General features: G+C 40.0%; 1 protein-coding gene across 3 annotated transcripts in view; it reads left to right on the top strand.

Moving 5' to 3' along the window:
• LMO1 (LIM domain only 1) overlaps positions 1-18151 on the top strand; it is a 126301-nt gene extending 108150 nt beyond the window's left edge. For all 3 annotated transcript variants that reach the window (XM_060767437.2, XM_060767446.2, XM_060767428.2), the window contains exons 3-4: positions 3060-3185; positions 17691-18151. In XM_060767437.2, coding sequence (XP_060623420.1) covers positions 3060-3185; positions 17691-17796 — 232 coding nt within the window. In that variant the 3' untranslated portion in view covers positions 17797-18151. The remainder of the gene's footprint in view (positions 1-3059; positions 3186-17690) is intronic.
• The last annotated feature ends 288 nt before the right edge of the window (positions 18152-18439 follow it).

Here is an 18439-nt window from a genome sequence, read left to right as displayed (position 1 = left end):
AGGCATAGACCATCCAGCATCACTGTAAGATCCTAGAGAAGTGAGCTCAAAAATGTTTACAAAGCTTACAATGGAGAAACCACCTGACTGGCTCAAGGGAGTCCCACAAGCAGTAAGACAGTTAATACACTCTGAATCTGATCTATACTTTAAATGATTCAGACTTAAACACAGACTGGATTGACTGCTTTACTGACTTGGCAAACCCCCTTGATGATCAATGTACCGTAATTGAAAATGTCCTCTCTTGTTCTGCGTCATTATGTGACCAACCCTAAGATATCGTTCTGTTATCTTCATTAGCTACATTTATGAATCGTATGCATAATTTCTTTTCCTGAAATAATGCAACTCTGAGAACCTCTAGGAAAAATTCTGGAAAAAATGACCATAATTTTGCACTACACATGAGCTATGTGAAGTGTGCATAGGAATTGGTTCATTTTATTTCAGTTACTTCACACAAACACTCCCTATCCATCTGCCTCTGGTCCGGTCTATCTGTCTAGTTTTAAAATGCAGTGCAGCTCCTGTGTCCAAAAGTTTTTCAATGCCTGATACATACATACACACACACACATTATATATATATATATATATATATATATATATATATATATATAAAATATATAATATATAATATATAATATATAACATAATATATAAAAAATTTTCAGGCTCCATGATAAACTTTGGGTTCAAAAAGGGCTCAGTGGCTGAAAAAGTTTGAGAACCCCTGTTCTAGACCATCTAGGGCAATAATATTTATTTTGACCTACAGTATTTCTCCAAGTTCTTTTGTCTGCCTTGCTACCTGGGTTTTCCCTCCAGCTTTGTTACCTGACCTGACTAGTTGTGGCTTTTTGCATACAAAACATGCACTTTACAACTGATATATAGTATACTTCCCATGTAGAAATCTGTCAATGGATCCCTTCTGCTTTACTTGAATTCTTTTGGTATTTTCTTCATGGGCTGGTGATGGCACATTGATCTTCGAGGACTCCTAGGAGGGCCTAGAACTTCTTTGGGTGTCATGCTATTAGAGCAGCCAGTGTCTGTGGAGGCAGATAGCAAAGCTGGCAAGCCATCTGCATTGACTCTAGAGATGAAGGAGGTGGTGTGGAACCAAGTGATGGAGAAATAGGCCTGTTTTTACTGGCTTGGGGAAAGAGACTAAGAGGAGCTATTCACATCAGGTTTCTTTTTTGCCAAAAATATGTTTCCATGTTGAGATTCCAATTAAGATTTGTTGCATTTCAGAGATGGGCATGTTGGCAATTCCTCAGGTAGAAAAATTGGGCCAGTTTCCCATGAACATTACTTACCTGAAATCAACATTTGAAGAGACCGATGTGTTGAATGGCTCTTGCAGTGCCTTCAATATAGGTCTAGATTGTAACTTAGCTATGCCTTGGATAATTTTCAGATGGATAGTTATGTGAAATGAAAATGAAGTCAACTGAGCCATTTTTGAAGCATTTTGGGACCTGTACTCCATACATTGGGGGAGGGGGAGTAAAAAAGCACCCCTATGTATTTCCGTTTAGGACTAAATCACATAACAATGCATTTTGATGTTTTACAATCACTGATGTTACCACAAAAGGCACTGGTGAAGCCCAGATACAACAATTTTCTTTAGAATGGTGTCTTCTGTTGTCTCACCTTCCTGTTTCTCTCAATCTTTTTTTTTCAATCCCTCTTTTTTCATTTTTCATCCCTACATACATTTCTCTGGCTGAGACAACTTTTTTTCTTTATATTGTTATTTGTTTTATTGTTTTCCCTACCTAGGATTGGAGTGCCAGGTGGCTTATAAATTAAAATAATTAAAATATGATTAAAATATTCAAAACAACGTCATTTAAACCATTACCAACATCAAAACAATTTCAAATGCACACTCAAAAATGGTAAGCAGTGGCGAAAAATCAGTACAGCTTAGAATGATGCAGCAACCTATTAAAGGCCGGTTTCTTAAGAACCGTCCATTCTAAAAGCCTGTCAGAATAGAAGGGTTTCATCTGGCAAGTGAAGGACAACAAGGAAGGAACCAGTGTAACATCCCTAAAGAGCAAGCTCTAGAACCTAAGGGTAGCCACTGAGAAGGCCCTGTCTCATGTACTCAAGAGCCGTACCCATGAAAGCAGTGGGACTGAGAGAAGAACATCCCTTAACTCAGAGTCTGGATGGACCCATACAGGGAGTTTTTCATATGAACTGGACCTAAGCCATATAGGGCTTTAGAGCTCACAATCAGCACTTTGAATTGTGCCCAGAAACAGACCAGCTGTCTGTGGAGCTATTTGAACACAGGAGATATATGATTCCTGTAACCAGCCCCAGTTAGCACTCACAGTTTTACCACTTGGGACAGGTCAGACTTTCTATGGAAGCAACTATATTCCAAGTGGCCTCTATGTTGCACCATGTGGACCTAAGGAATATCAGCAATGTGTCTACATTTTCAATCCTTAGAAAATATGAGGAGGTGGGAGTGCTAATTTATGGAAAGACACCAAGGGAAGAATCTTCAGCATACATCCTAGAAAGATAGAACGTGGCTCACAATAATGGCATACACACCCAGTCCTGTCCTAACGGTACTCTGACCCCCCCCCCCCCCCAGATAGCAAGGTAAAGGAATTTTGTAAGAAATACATGAAAAGATCAAAATTAGAAAATAGAATGTCCATAGAGAGGCCTGTAGAAATGATCTGTAAAGACACTCTTAATTTGCACAAAAAGATGAGATTGCTTTGGAGTGAAAGATAGTGGGGGTCCCAAATAGTCCTTGGTGAGCATGTTGAACAGATTTCTTCATTAGACAGTCAATTGGCTGGAGGCTCATGTGCTTAGCAAAGGACCCTGGTTGGCTCTCCACGCAGCTTGAGCCTCCATTCCCACACACAAACACACTGGCTGGTCAGCGAAATGGGGGCCTGTGCAACTTCTCTTTATTGGTGCGATACAGTATTTGATACTGCTAATTACACTTCATTAGTCCTTCCACCATTTAATTAAAACAGCTTCTAATGACTATGCTTCCTTGGCAGGCTCTTTGGGACCACTGGGAATTGTGCTGCCTGCAGTAAGCTGATCCCTGCCTTTGAGATGGTGATGAGGGCCAGAGATAATGTTTACCACTTGGACTGCTTTGCCTGCCAGCTTTGCAACCAGAGGTGAGGATATGGGACTTTTACATGAATTTAAAGGGAGGGGGGAATCTGCAAGTTGTTTCTGTCCCCATGGAACAGGGGAGTCTGGTTTGCTGTTTGATCTCCTTCACTTTCTCCCAGGTCCACAAATTGCCACTGCTGGCAAGTTGTTTTAACCTGCTAATTGAACATCGAAGCCTTTTCCCTGCAGATCTCTGACTGAACGTGCAGAATCAATGGTTAGTTGGATTGTGGAATGGACTGGAGGGGGGGGGGGTGAGATCTAGACCAGCAGGTGGTGTTAAGTAGCGTGGAGGCAACGAATGAACTGCTTCAAAGCCAAGCCTCTAGTCGGTCTACTGAACATCCATTGAGATGAGGATCGCTTGGCATAAATAGTTTCAAAATCAAGGTTGCTTAAGTCAGGCATCTCAAGGATTGGGTGGGGAGATGAGGGAAAAGAAACATGCCGCTCTAAATAATCCCTTACAGAATCTAAGAAGCACACAGACAGTACAGTGCTTAGCTCATAGTGTAACTTTTCAGTGGAACATATAATAATGTATGCCTAAAACTCCAACAGTAAGAGGCAAAGCCTGATAACTGAAGGCACAAGTGTGTTTGAAGTGTTTCATGTTTCCATCACACACAGAAGTGCCTTGCAGCTTTTCATACACTATCTTTGTTTGTGTGTTGCATGGAGTCAATTTCAGATTTAATTTTGGCAATGGAAAGCAGAATATCAAAGTGATACTTAGAATTTTTATCCTTCCGATCCCTTCATATAATGGTAGAACAAAGCAGGCTGAACCCATGTTTTCCAATCACATCCAGACATTAAATATAAGAGTGCATTAACAGTCTGCATTTAATCTTACCTACTCCCAATTAGCCACAACTTTTAAAAAGTAGCCCAAACTTAGAATTCTTTTAGAAGCCCAGGGAAATGTTTAGAGGGAGGAAGGGTGGCATTGAGAGAGAGATTCCAGGAGCGCACAAAGGCTGTTAGAATATTGGGGTTTTCTGAAAAAAATTCGAGTGATATGGAATTATCTGAAAAGGTTTCTAACTCTATATTTCAACAATAGTAGCAATAAAATTATTTTGCTCATACACTGAATTATACTGCTGAAATAAAGAAAGTGTTTGGTGTAAAGAACTGAACTTTGTTATGATAAGCCTATGATTACAGTTTGGTACAGTATTCAAAACTAATTTGTAGGCTATACATTTCTTAATTTTCAATATATGTCTTTCATTCTTGGCTCCAGCTGGTAGATCTTAGTATTTCAATTTTTAAAAAACATAAAAGGCACAAGCTTGAAGCCAGCTCACCTCTGATTTAGAAAATATACAGAAGATGGTATTCAGCCTTCTCAAAATCAGATCGAACTGGAACTTCAGTAGCAATTCCACATTTTAAGCAAGACTGAATGTTCATAAAATTGATTCCTATACAGTTCCTTGAAAGAAAGCTATTTCAGAATCATACTACCATAAATGGATCAAATGAAGCATTCGGATAAAGCATAAACTATGCTTGAGCATGCCACTGCATATTTACACCTTTACATTTTGGCATAAGGAAGTCCAACTCAGTTAGTTGTCAACTTCATATATTACCCATGGAATGGGGCTGTATGTTTGCCCCATCCTCTGGAGAGTGACATAGATGACTGTGTTGCCAAATAAATGCTTCTTCTCCTGATCACATTGATCTTATGCTGCTACACACATAGTCTTTGATCATACAGATATAACAATGTGTAGATAGGCAGTGGCAACTAATGCTGCCATGCCAGTAGTGCAGAGAATCCAAGTTTAGTCCAATAATGAAAGGAATTACCCATTTGGGTGATAGGATTCAGAACCTTGGATAGCTAAACTCCCACATCAGGTTCACTTCCCCACAAGCATGGACACCACCAATTGCCTTGACTTACAAAGCAAATTTCCACTCCCACGAGTACTTGAACTGTGCCAACCTGATGAGCAAAGTGCAGTTAAAGCTGGGATCATAGTCAAAAACATAGATCACAAAGATCATTAGGATGGTGAATATACTATTCAAGTTTGCTCACCTAGTATCCAACAGGAATTGAAAGTTTTGATCCTTCAGATGTTTTGGAAATGCAGCTGCCATCAGCCAGCACAGCCAGTAATGAGTCCAATCATATCGATTATGATTGCTATACAATCTCTCTTATATGCAAGTGTCTATTGTTGATTTTTTTTCCTCATCCATTCCTTCGGTATAATTTAACTTTTTAGTGAAATCATTATCATTTCCCCTTGGCTACAAATACACCAGAAGTAAGAGTATGGTCAAGAACAATCTGTCATTTTGGATGGCCTTTATTGAAGGTACTGTATCAAACACAAAGCTGGCATTATTTGTTTGGAGTAGACTGACTTTCGGTTTTAAAAAAGCAGGCACAATAAATCAAGCTGTCCAATTTGATCAGCTATTCCGCTGAAGTTATAGTGACATCTAGTGGGGTTCGGTGGATTATCCTCATGTTTGTGGCTATCCTTGTTGTAGAAATACAGGAAAACCTTACAAGGAGTCCAGACTTGTGAAAACTTCCCAAAACACAGTTGCAATGTTTTGGAGTATTAGAATGATAAAGAGGGTTGGATCCTGTGAGACATTTTGTTATTTGACATGTGGTTGCAAAAATCCTAATGAAAAATAAAGATAAAAGTTGGGACAGGGATTCTGTGAAATGATTCAAAGCCTGCTTGTATAGTTTAAACCAGGCACAGGCAAACTTCAACCCTCCAGGTGTTTTGGACTTCAACTCCCACAATTTCTAACAGCCAATAAGCTGTCTGGGATTTCTGGGATTGAAGCCTAAAACACCTAGCGGGGCAAAGTTTTTTAATGCCTGGTTAAGACAAAGGCTCGCACTCTTAGTTTGTTTACAATTTGTGCTGCCTTCCAATCATCCATGGGCAGCATAGTTGAAATTCTTCAGTATTATCCTCTCATCAGTTCTTTATCATGTCATTGAGGCTAAAGAAGACTTAGGTCCCCTGTCTTCACATGGATTTTAGCAGAGATTTGAACACTGCTGTCCACAATATAAAAACAACATATTGGCCACTGTACTTTATTGTTTCATATCATAAAAGCCTTATAAACAAGAGTCAGATCTATATGTTGAACATGTTTTTTAAAAGAAAATGGGGACAATATATAGACTAATAAATCAAGCTGCATTTTGTGGTGTTGTACATTCAGTCATTTCTGGGGCTCAGAGTGTGTGATTTGCCCAAGGCCATCTGATGGGTTTCCATAGACAATCAGGAAATCAAATCCTGTTCTCCAGAGCTGTGAGCCAATGCTCAGCCCACTACACCATGCTGCCTCAGGTATACACAAACATACACAAATAGACCAGGACAGGGAAAAGGTGGTGTACAACCTTCATGAGGCCCCCAGGCCCTATTTTATGGACTCCAAAGATGCCTTACCCCACCTCTTTTTGGGTCTACTTTTTAAAGTCCGAAATCCTCAAATGGGCACTAAAATGTGGCAGTTTTGGTCCCTTTCCCTACTTCAGACTACGCCATATGGAGAAAAAAGAGAAGAACTTGCTCATTTTCAGCTGAAAACAAAACTAGAAGTGACATGGTATCATGTACAGTGACAATGCTGTTGGGGAGTGAAGCACTGGAAAGGGTGGAATGATTGTGATTGTGGTGGTGGTGGTGGTGGTGGTGATGATGTTTACTTATACCCTCCTTTTTCCCTCCACAAGGAGACTCAAAGCATATTACATTAAAAATGATCCTACAATGCAGTGACCAACTCCTTGTTACAGAGGATACAGTTACAGATTAGAGAAAGAGACTCCATCTACACTGACTATTTAATGTAGTTTCAACCTGATAGCTGAAGAAAGTTGTTTCCCTGTTCAGATGATTACATAAGAAATTCTGGAACCAATTTGAGGTCCGGACGATGATTACACAAACCAGTGTTGATGCACATTAATGGCTTTATTCCATACAGTTGTGGGATCTTATTGTCTGGCCACCACAGTTTGAAGCTAGTTTTCAACTGAATTACATGATCAGTGTGGGTGGGGCCACACACACAGTATCTGCTTTCCTATAATACTGTAACATTTAAATGCTCTTTTATCTGATATAAAACTAGTTACTCCCCCATTTAAATATTACTCATAAAGTGTTACATTATGGTTTTCGACTCTGAAATATCTTCTCCCTTTCTTTCAAAATCTAAAAGTGTGTTGTGGAATTGATTTCTTGCTTGTTTCCTAAAATGTGCCACATGGATGTGTGATGAAAAGTTAAACTCATTTTAGATACTTGTCTACGCTGTTAGGATGCTGTTAAAAGAAAAGGAAACCGCTGCAAACTCAAAACTACTTCAGCACTCAATTTCCATTAATTATCTTCAGCAGTGCCACTGTTAGTGTTACTGTCAGCGTTAACTGTTACTTCTCAAATATTTCCTGGCAATATCTCTGTTGCAATTTGTTGGGAGAAGTGCACTTCTTTTCTGCTGTTGTTGATCTCCCACCCCCACACACATACACACACATTTCTTCTTCTTCTTATAAACGCTGAACCTAATTTCAAGAATTGTAGGAAGCAGATGAAAGAACCTTTAAGATAATATACCTGCTGCTTTTGCATTGGATATGAAGTGCCTGTGAGTGGAACCCAACTCATGAGATGTTTCATTGTTAGGATGGAGGAAGAGGGGGTAATTATTCCTCTTGTATCCTATCCCTCCCTATCATTGTCTCTAAGATTTTTTCCAGAAGTTTTTTGGAGGAGGGGACTAGGGACCTTATCACAGTAAAACAAGTGTCCTAGGACACTTTGAAACTTCTTCGGGGACAGAGCCCCATGCCAGCTATCACATAATGTTGTGTGACTTTTGGTGAAGGCCCCACCCCCAACTGGAGTGGAAGCATCCAAATCTAAACTATGAATGAGTGCCTCAACACATTTTTAAATATTTGTATCATACAGATAAACTCAGCAGGAAACTAGATTGGCTATAGATTGCAATCAGGTGTGTGGAGGACAGAGTCACCCCTTGTGCCTGGCACCACACTTGCTGGCAAAATGGCATGGGGGCTCCATTTATCAAAATGGCCTCTCTGCTTTCCACTAGCAGGAGTGTCCACACTGTCTAAAGCACTCCTGCAAACAAAAGGAACTTTCCACATACAGAAAAGGGACTTAGGTTCCAAGACCTTTAGTTTCACACACTTCAAATTCCACTTTTCACATAGTTCAGATTCCACTTTAGCACCTGTATTTCAATAATCTAATTCTAGTTTAATTCAATCAATTATAAAGCATCAAGCACAGCACTGAATAAACCTTTATTACCTTGTCATGTAAGTTGCCTTTCCAATACAAATTATTTTTTAGACATTCTTATTCTCAAACTGGCTTTCTGATGGTTTGAAGGCAATGTTACTTACATCCCCACATAGGAAGAGCCGTGGTGATGCAGTGTGCCAGCTGAACTGCTGACCTGAATGTTGGGTGGCTGACCTGAAGGTTTCCGGTTCAAATCCATTAGATGGGGTGAGCTCCCATCTGTCAACTCTAGCTTATGGGGACATGAGAGAATCCTCCCAGCAGGATGGTAACACATCCGGGCATTCCCTGGGCAACATCTCTATAGACAGCCAATTCTCTCACAACAGAAGCAACTTGCAGTATGTTCTCAAGTCGCTTCCTACATGATAATAAAATCCCCACATAGAAAGTTGTTCTATATCAAGGTGTTTTCACCTTTAGACATTTATAAACTATTATTCCATTTTAAAAGCCGTGGCTTCATCTATGGAATTCCAAGGTTTATAGTTTAGGGAGAGGTGTTTAGAATTCACATCCAGGGGACTCTAAATATCTCTGAACAAACTACAAATATCAGGAATCCATAGGATGCAGCCATGACAGTTCAAGTGGAATCATAGCCCTAGTGTGAAATCATGGCTTAGAGTGCAGCCATGACAGTTCAAGTGGAATCATATCCCTCACTCAGGATCCATCTACACAGCCACATGATGTGTTATAGAAAACAGTTTTGCCTGGGCATCTAAATGACACTTCAGGCTAATCTGTTTCAACCTGATTATCCAAGTTTATTCCAGGTTTTAAAAAATATCTGCAAAAGTCTGCATTCTACTGGAAGATCCAGACCTTTGCAGGTATGAAGGCAGTGGGGACTGTCTCCTGGGATCACTCTTTGCAATCCCAGAAGATAAACCCAGAAGCCTCATCCTCAGGTTGCCTGAGCCTGAAAAGGAGGAATGGCAGTGCCAGCCCCCTTGCCCCCTTTAGCCCTTGAAAATAGAGATAAAGCAGAGGCAGGAAGCTTGCCTTACCTTCCAGGGGATAATCAAATAATTAATGCATTTACGCAGTGATATCAACAGAATCTAATAAATAACAAGCCAACAAGTATTTTTCATCAGATATGATTTTAAGATGTTCCTGTAGAGTTTTTTGCACTGAATTCAGATCTGTGTTTATTTTTTCTCTATCACATATAGAGAAAAAATAAACACAGATCTGAATTCAGCACAAAGAACTCTACAAGAATGACCTAAAATTATATCTGATGAAAAATACTTGTTGGCTTGTGTTATTTTTCAAACAATGTAATAAGTAAAGGGGAACAAATCACTTAAAAAGCTGACTTCCCAAGTTATGCCTACTTAACTTAAGAATGTCACCATGACCATTTTGTGGGATATTTTTTCTCCAATTAGCATTATTCAACTTAAAGAGAGCCAATCTGCTTGTTCCAGGTTTGTACACAGTGCTGCTCCAGGCATTACATTTTTAACAAAACAACAGCAACAAGGACTAAGAGCCCTGTCCTTCCTTAAAGACTTGGGACAGGATTTCATACTATTTTTGAAATAGTGTCTATGTGGAGATTTCAATATGGCTTAACTGAGCTTCATTTCTTTTCTTGCCTCCAGTGTGTACTAGGCCTGTGCGGTTTCGTTCGTTAATTCGTTATTTCGTTATTAATTCGTTATTTTTACCACATCCGACGCGATTTCAAAACACATTTTTAAACCCGGAAGGGTTTAAAAATATCGAAACAGCAGCCCCATATATTTTACGAGCTTCAGCTCGTGTCGTTAATGGGATGGAGGCTGCTGAGTGCTGCTGGTGCCTGGGAGCCAATCCGGCGCTCCCAAGCACCCCAGTAGTAAATGGGGCGGGCGGGGCGAAGGGGCGGCGCGAGCGCGCCCGGCCCGCGCGCGCTCACCCTTACAACCGGCCTCCGCACGCCATCCAATCGGCTCCGGCTCCTGCGCCCTCCTCCTCCTCCTCCCAGCTGTGTTGCAGCCAGGAAGTGCCAGGAGGAGGAGGAGGAGGAGGGCGCAGGAGCCGGAGCCGATTGGATGGCGCGCGGAGGCCGGTTGTAAGGGTGAGTGCGCGCGCGCCATCCAATCGGCTCCGGCTCCTGCGCCCTCCTCCTCCTCCTCCTCCTGGCACTTCCTGGCTGCAACACAGCTGGGAGGAGGAGGAGGAGGAGGGCGCAGGAGCCGGAGCCGATTGGATGGCGCGCGCGCGCTCACCCTTACAACCGGCCTCCGCGCGCCATCCAATCGGCTCCGGCTCCTGCGCCCTCCTCCTCCTCCTCCTCCTGGCACTTCCTGGCTGCAACACAGCTGGGAGGAGGAGGAGGAGGAGGCTGTATGAGTGTATGACCATGTTCCAGAAGCATTCTCTCCTGACATTTTGCCCACATCTATGGCAGGCATCCTCAGAGGTCTGTTGGAAACTAGGCAAATGGAGTTTATCTATGGAATGTCCAGGGTGGGAGAAATGAAAGCCATTCAATGCTAATCAAGGTGACCATTACTGCAACATTCACACTTACAAAATGTTTTGTAAATATTTACGAAATTTCGTAAATAACAAAACATTTTTTTGGAAAGTTTTGTAAATATTTTAAATATCGAAACAAAAAAACACCCCAATTACAAATCGATTTTAGAAACAAATTTTTTCTTGATCAAACAGGCCTAGTGTGTACAGGTACAAGTAGCACAATGGACCAATACATGGAATGAGAGGGCCACGTTTTGCGCATTTCCGTTGTCCCCACTCAGCCATACCTCTTTGTACACTGCAAATTACACATGCTACATATTGCTTTACTTGCATTTTGTTTCAACCCATACTATAACCTGACTTTGGTTTCATATTGGGAGCTATTTCACACTACACAATTTTAGCACTATGATGATGTAGAGTAAAATGGTTATGGGGTAAAGGTGGAATTTAAACTAAATAAATAAATTCAGAGAATGAATACTCATTTATTTTTACAATAGTCAAGTTGCTATATTTATATGCTTGAAAATCTAAACTATGAATGAGCGCATTGGACACATTTGTAAATATTTGTATCATACAGGTAAACTCAACAGAAAGCTAGATTGGCTATAGCTTGCAATCAGGTGTGTGGGGGAAATGCAGATTTGGTGGCAAACCCAGGTTTGCTGTTTGTAATGTGTGAAACAGCCTGGAGGTGCCTATTTTGATCCCATTTTGAAACTCTAGCCCGCAAGCTTCCAAAATGTCATTCTGAAACATAAAATATTTCTTTTTAATGCTTTGCAAGGTCTTCCAAGCCTGCTACTCTAAACCTCAGCTGATTTGGCAAGAGGCAGCTGTCAAGCAGGCTGCATTTGTGCCTTTGGCAAGACTTTAATCTTCATTTTGCATTACTACTCCTTCAGTTTTTGCTTTTTCAGTTTGAGGCAAAAATAAGTCGCAAGTCAGCAGCTGTCTGTTTTTTTCCGTCAGCAACGGAAACCTTTCCAATTCAGCAAAACACTTGGAGAGGCCTTAGACTTTTAGGACAAATTTCTAGGCATAAATTTCAACTAGAAACATATTATTTTGTGGCAATATCTCCTGTATGAATAAAAAACTGTAAAGCCAAATTGCTTTGAAAGGCATACTCACCAGGATGGTAGATAGAGGGTACCAAGCTGAATTATATCAATAAGTTGAACTTTCTAATGAAATCATACATTTTTTGGATACCAGAAAATTAACTATCATAAATCTGTAGATCAGAGAAATATAATTCACCAAAAACATTGAACCTCTGGTAAATTAACTAGAATGGGTAGTTCTTTAGTTTTAATCTAGTTGAGGAAGGACTTCATTTCTTATTACAGGACAACCTTCGTATCCACAGAGGATACGTTCCAGAAATTAGTATGGACATAAGGAATTATCAGTAGTAACCCTATTGAAATTAATTACTTCCATCAGAAGTTACCATACTACCTTATGAGATGAGCCAGGCAAATCATCCCGCTTAACCTGGCTTCACCAAAGAAACATAAAGCCCCTAGTACTGCCCGCTTGTGGTGATGCTTCCCCCATCACACATGGGAAGAGTCGCCTGAGTGGCAAGGATCCAGACAGACTCCTGTGTTGGAAGGGAAGCATTGTCCGATGCTTCCACTCCAGTTGTGGGTGGGGCTTCTGCTGGAAGTCCAGCAACATCATGGGATGGGCCCATCCATTGCTTGACTGGCAGAGAAATGTTCTAGGATGCATCCCAAACCCCATATGATGAGGTTATTAGAGCCATCATTGAGTTCCTAGAAACTTCTCAGAGTTGCATTCTTTCTAGGAATTTGCAAGGTCCTCCAGGGTGACTGTATGACTGTATGATAACTTCAGTGGAAGAATAACATAGAATTGCCTGGAACACATAGAACATTCTTAGAGTGACCATATTTTGTCAGATTCTGATAAGTGAAACTACAGATACCAATCCCATGGCTACGGAGATCATATTGTATGTGAAGTTTTATGTTGCTGTTGGTTTTGAATAATTTTGGCTAACACTGCTCTTGGAGGCTTGAGGTAGACTTTTATTGAGGTGCAAGTGCAGAGATCAGCATGCACACTACAGAAGTAACATGAAGATTAACTGGCCCATCTTCTCGAGCAGAACTCAGAAGTTGAGCACAATTGTAACAGATCCTTCCTGTTCAACAATTGATATTGACATTTGAAGTAATATAGAGCTAGGTTGTTGTAGGTTTTTCAGGCTATATGGCCATGGGTTGTTGTAGGTTTTCCGGGCTATATGGCCATGTTCTAGAGGCATTTTCTCCTGACGTTTCGCCTGGAGAAACGTCAGGAGAAAATGCCTCTAGAACATGGCCATATAGCCCGGAAAACCTTCAACAACCCAGTGATTCCGGCCATGAAAGCTTTCGACTATATGGCCATGTTCTAGAAGCATTCTCTCCTGACATTTCACCTGCATCTATGGCAGGCATCCTCAGAGGTTGTGAGGTCTATCAGGAATAACAGCCATTAACTGAACCCTCCACAATTTTGTCTGATCTCTTTTTTTAAAGCCATCCATGTTGCTTACCATCACTACATGTTGAAGTAGCACTGTGTTGAAAAATGTTTCCTTTCAGGAAATCATTCCTGAATCTTCCAACATTCAGTTTTATTGGGTGATCCCATATCCTGTTTTATTAGAAATGAAAAAAACACTCTCTCAACACCAGGTATAATTGTATGTGCTATGTCATGTCCCTCCTTATTCTCCTTTCCCCCAAAACCTTACTTGTTATAACCTTTCCTCATGGAGGAATTGCTCTGCCCCCTTGATCTTTTAACTTATTTCTTGCTGCACCTTTTCAAGCTCTGAAATTTCTTTTCTGGCATGCAATGATCAGAATTGTAAAAAGTATTCCAACTGTGGCAATTCCACAGATTTGGATCAAGACATTATGCCAGCCAAAATAATTATTTTGGTTCATTTTATAATGATCATCAACATAGATTTTGCTTTTTCTCGCTGAGTTGAGATTTCCATCAGCTGCATTTATTATTTTGATGCCCTTCTGGAATTGCTATTTTTGTTTTAGTATCTTTGGTGTTATTAGCAACCTAGACCATCTTGCTGCCAAACCTTAATTTCAAACTTTTAAAAAAAACTTTTTCAGAATCCCACTGGTTCCTTCGAGACCTTCAGGACTGCAGTGCTTTTATAACACTATTGAAAAAAATTATTTTGCCAGCCTTATCCTTCTAGGGGTTTCTTGCTTCTCTGATCTGGCTCCTTAGTCTCAGTGTTGGTGAAGTGCAGTGGAACAGGGTAATTGAGAGTCTGCTCTTAACCAGGTGTAGTTGTGATGCACAACTGGACTAAGGGAGAAAAAAGTATGCCATCCCTAAAGTTATATTACAAAACTTCTTTGTCTCCTTTGGGGGTGAGAGCCTTTCAGCCCCCACTAACCTTGTTATTGTGGAAATTAGGTATATTAGTGTGGTAACAAGCAAAAAGTGTTGACCAAAAAAGGAGAGGATGAAAATTCATATTATTGTGCTGTTTTTCCTTAACCCAATGCAAAAATCACCAAAGGGTTTTGCAGATTTTCTTAAGGAAGTTTCGTGCATACAATATCAAAAGGTAATATGATCTTCCTTTCATGAGGTGAATGCAAAAGCCACAAACACTATTTTACAACCTTTGAGTTAGATTAATAAAAGGTTATTGATATTGCTTAACATGGCTAATATTGCTTAACAGAAAGTCTGAATTCAATTTCTGATCTCACCTAGAGTAAATTCACTGCATCTATGGGATCTTGGTAAGTCACTATTTATGCAAATCCCATTGATTCAATGTGTTTGCTTTTAGATGGCAATAACCATTGGATTTAGGACAGAGTATTTAAGCATCCTCCTTAAAGTCTGCAAATTTCAGACGGTAATGAAATGCATTTTGTTAAGTTCAAAAAACACAATGTTCTGTGGGCACGAACAAGATTCTTGGCATCAAGGGAAGAAGTTACCTTGCAGTGAATGTAACTGATTCTGTTCCTGACTGAGAAGAACCTGTTATCTATTTGCCAAAAGCTGATATTTCCCCTCGTAAACATCCGGCATTCATCGGGCCATCTTGTGATATTTTGTCACAGAATTATAGTCCCACATATAAACACCACAAAGATGCCACATCCTGTATGAGTTTGGAAGCTAAACAGGGTTTGTCCCGGCTTCTAAGCATTAAGTGTGAGGTATTCAGTGCCTGCTTTGTTCTTGCCCTTTAAATAATTATATTTGGGGACTAAATGATATTCTGATAAAATTAGTTAAATAGCACAGGACTCCATTCAAACAGAACAATTTATATTACATATAAAAAACCCTCATGCTTCCATCAAAGGCTAACATAGTCCTGGGGAAATGTCTATGTATTCTTCAGTACCGCATATAAGGTGCCAAAGAATGGGCTTTATAGCCTTTAAAATGAAGTAAATACTGCGAGTCACCTCAGGGCTATGGAAATATGGACACTTATGAATTGGGCAATAATCTGTGGAATTTTATATGTTGCAGCATAATTTGAATTTAAAAATACATAGCTTGGTGAAAAGTTAGAGAACAAAGTACTGGGGAGTTTTGTTTATTTGTAGTTGGTTGGCCTGTGCATTTGAATGCAGAGGTATGAGATAGGCTGTAGTCTTTGGGCATGACTACATCAACCATAGAATGCAAAGACCTGGTGAATGCACTCCATGCTAGTTAACACAGGCCAAAGCTTGAACCATGTTAACCAAGGTCACAGGTTGTTCCAAATTCTTCCCTTCGATGGTTAGGACTCTTCCCCACCTCCACAAACTGTTTTGGCATTTACCACATTGGAACTGCCATGGGATAAGTGGTTAGTATAGACGTGTCCTTCGTCTATATAAAAAGATGTAATAAGGAGTATGTGGTTAGCAGGAATAGTTATAGTCCCTATTTCACATCTCTAGTACATAGCAGGAGCAGGGGAACCAGGTATGAAGAGGTGTAATTCCGTCCTGTTGCTGGTCAGACTTGACCTACAAACTAAGATGCTGAACCAGGGAATGCAGTGTAAAATTCTGCCTGGCAGAATTGGATCCCATTGCCCTTCTACCCCCCAACCTGGATGAGGATTTGAACGAGAGGACATAGTTTTTTGTTTTTTTCTTAAATTGTTATTATGCACTGTCTTTTGTGTTTAAATGCACTATGTTTCTTTTTTGCTTATCAATGTATGTATTTTTATGACATCGAATTGTGCCGACTGTGTATGCCACCCTGAGTCACCTTCGGGCTGATATGAGTGGTATAGAAATAATGTAAATAAATAAATAAATAAACCCCACCTCCAGACTTACTGCAGAGTCTCCAGAGAAAGGTGGGATGGAAGGGAAGAAATATGACTATATTCTCATAGCTGGACAGACACACAGTAGTAACAAAGTAAGAAAAAAAATTAGCCAAAACCAAAAGGTCATTATGTGCATGCTGCATCCAGCAAAAAAGAAGTCAGTATTCTTAGCTCCAGTAGTCCATGCACTGATAACATTCCAGTTGGAATACTGTTGCACACTATATGGTAATGCCATTGAAGATGAGTCCGGAACTGCAGTGAGTACAAAATACATCAGCTGGACTGCTCACTGGAATACCATACAACACCATATAACAACAATTGTGGAAGAATGCACTGGCTGCCAATATATGTCTGATCTAAAGTTACTGATGATAACATTTAAAGCCCCAAATGGCTTTGGACCTCAATACTTAAGCAAGCATCCCCCTCTATATTTGCCCGCCTAAGAAATGAGATCTATTTGAAGTGCCCTCCTCTGTGTCTCACCAGTAAAGAGAATGCAATTCATTGAGCCTTCTCTGTGGTGGCACCGTGTTGTAGAATTCCTTCCCCCTGGAAGCTTGATTGGCAATGGCACCAACACTAGGATCACCTTGTTGCAAAGTCAAAATCAGGCTTTAAAAACACTTTTATGCATAATCATTTTTATCTAGGCTACACATATCCTATGGTAATATTATTTAAAATTGTTTTAACAAATTATAAATTGTCCAGTATTTAATTGATAATCTATGTAATTCATCTTTAATCTTTTAAAAGTCTCATTATTTATAATATTAAATTCATTTTATTGTATGAATGTTTCAGCCAAGTCACCTGGTTTGTCCAAATGTGAGAGCTAGTCCTGATTATTGTAGAGGCTGAATATCCTTTAACCAAAATGCTTGAGGTCAGAAGTATTTGGGATTCCTCAGGTGTATGTAAATACCGGCATTACAGAATGTGGAGTGGGGGGCGGGGAGAGACCAGTATCCACCCATTTGAACAATATTGGGTTTTGGAGAATTTCAGAATTTCAGATAAGGGCTGCTCAACTGTAGTACATTGAATTCTTATTAACTGTGACTATTAACTAGTAGCAACAAGAGTAAAACAATTTGAATATATTCCGGGGTCGAGATAGAGCACATAATGCCTCTGTATTCTTAAATTTTAACTGAAGATAAATATATTTTATTGAGAAACATCAAAATAATATAATACTCAAGACTGAAGAAAATCAGTTTCTTGAGGCTGTTGTGTTGCTGTTTTTCCGATGTGCATAACAATTCTGCATGAATGAATGTTTTTGTTTGCTTGTTTTGTAGATTTTGCGTGGGAGACAAGTTTTTCCTGAAGAACAACATGATCTTGTGTCAGATGGACTATGAGGAGGGGCAGCTGAATGGAAGCTTTGAACCCCAAGTTCAATAACGCACCCTGCTTTGCTGAAACACTGTGGGATGGACGTTCACCTGCACTAATAGTGACGGGCGTCTGTCAGCTTGCCTGCAATATTTTTTTAAATCTTGGTCCAGAAGGACTGAATACATTGTAGTATTTCCCCCACACACAACACAAAGCAGTTACAATTTTAGATGTACAGTCGTGCCTGCTTAGCTGAGCACTGCATTGCCTGTATGTTCGTGAGTTTTTTGGGGATTTGGGGGAGGGCTCTGTACAGTCTGTTTTCTGTATATAAACTGGAACATTTATTTTATGAAAAATGTAATGCAATTTTATTACAGGTGTGAATTAAAAATTATGAATGTTTCTTGGTCATCTTAAACAGTTGTTTTATTTCAATGGTGCTCACGTAGAAAGAAATGATGGAACGGCACTGGGGGAAGGCATCTTGTGTCTCCATCTTATAGTTGGAAAGAGTTACAAAGGCCATCTATACCAACCCCCTTGCCATTTAGGAATACACAATTAAAGCACTTCTGAAATATAACAATTCAACCTCTGTTTAAAAACCTACAAAAGAGAAGTCCACCACTCTCTGAGGCAGTCTGCTCCACTGTCCAATAGGTCTTACAGTCAAGAAGTTCTCCCTTTTCATTTTAATCCATTGGTT

This window comes from Anolis sagrei, chromosome 1, assembly GCF_037176765.1.
Source record: "Anolis sagrei isolate rAnoSag1 chromosome 1, rAnoSag1.mat, whole genome shotgun sequence".
Classification (NCBI taxonomy): Eukaryota; Metazoa; Chordata; class Lepidosauria; order Squamata; family Dactyloidae; genus Anolis; species Anolis sagrei.
The sequence above is the reverse complement of the archived record's forward strand: the minus strand, read 5'-3'. Positions and strand labels throughout refer to the sequence as shown.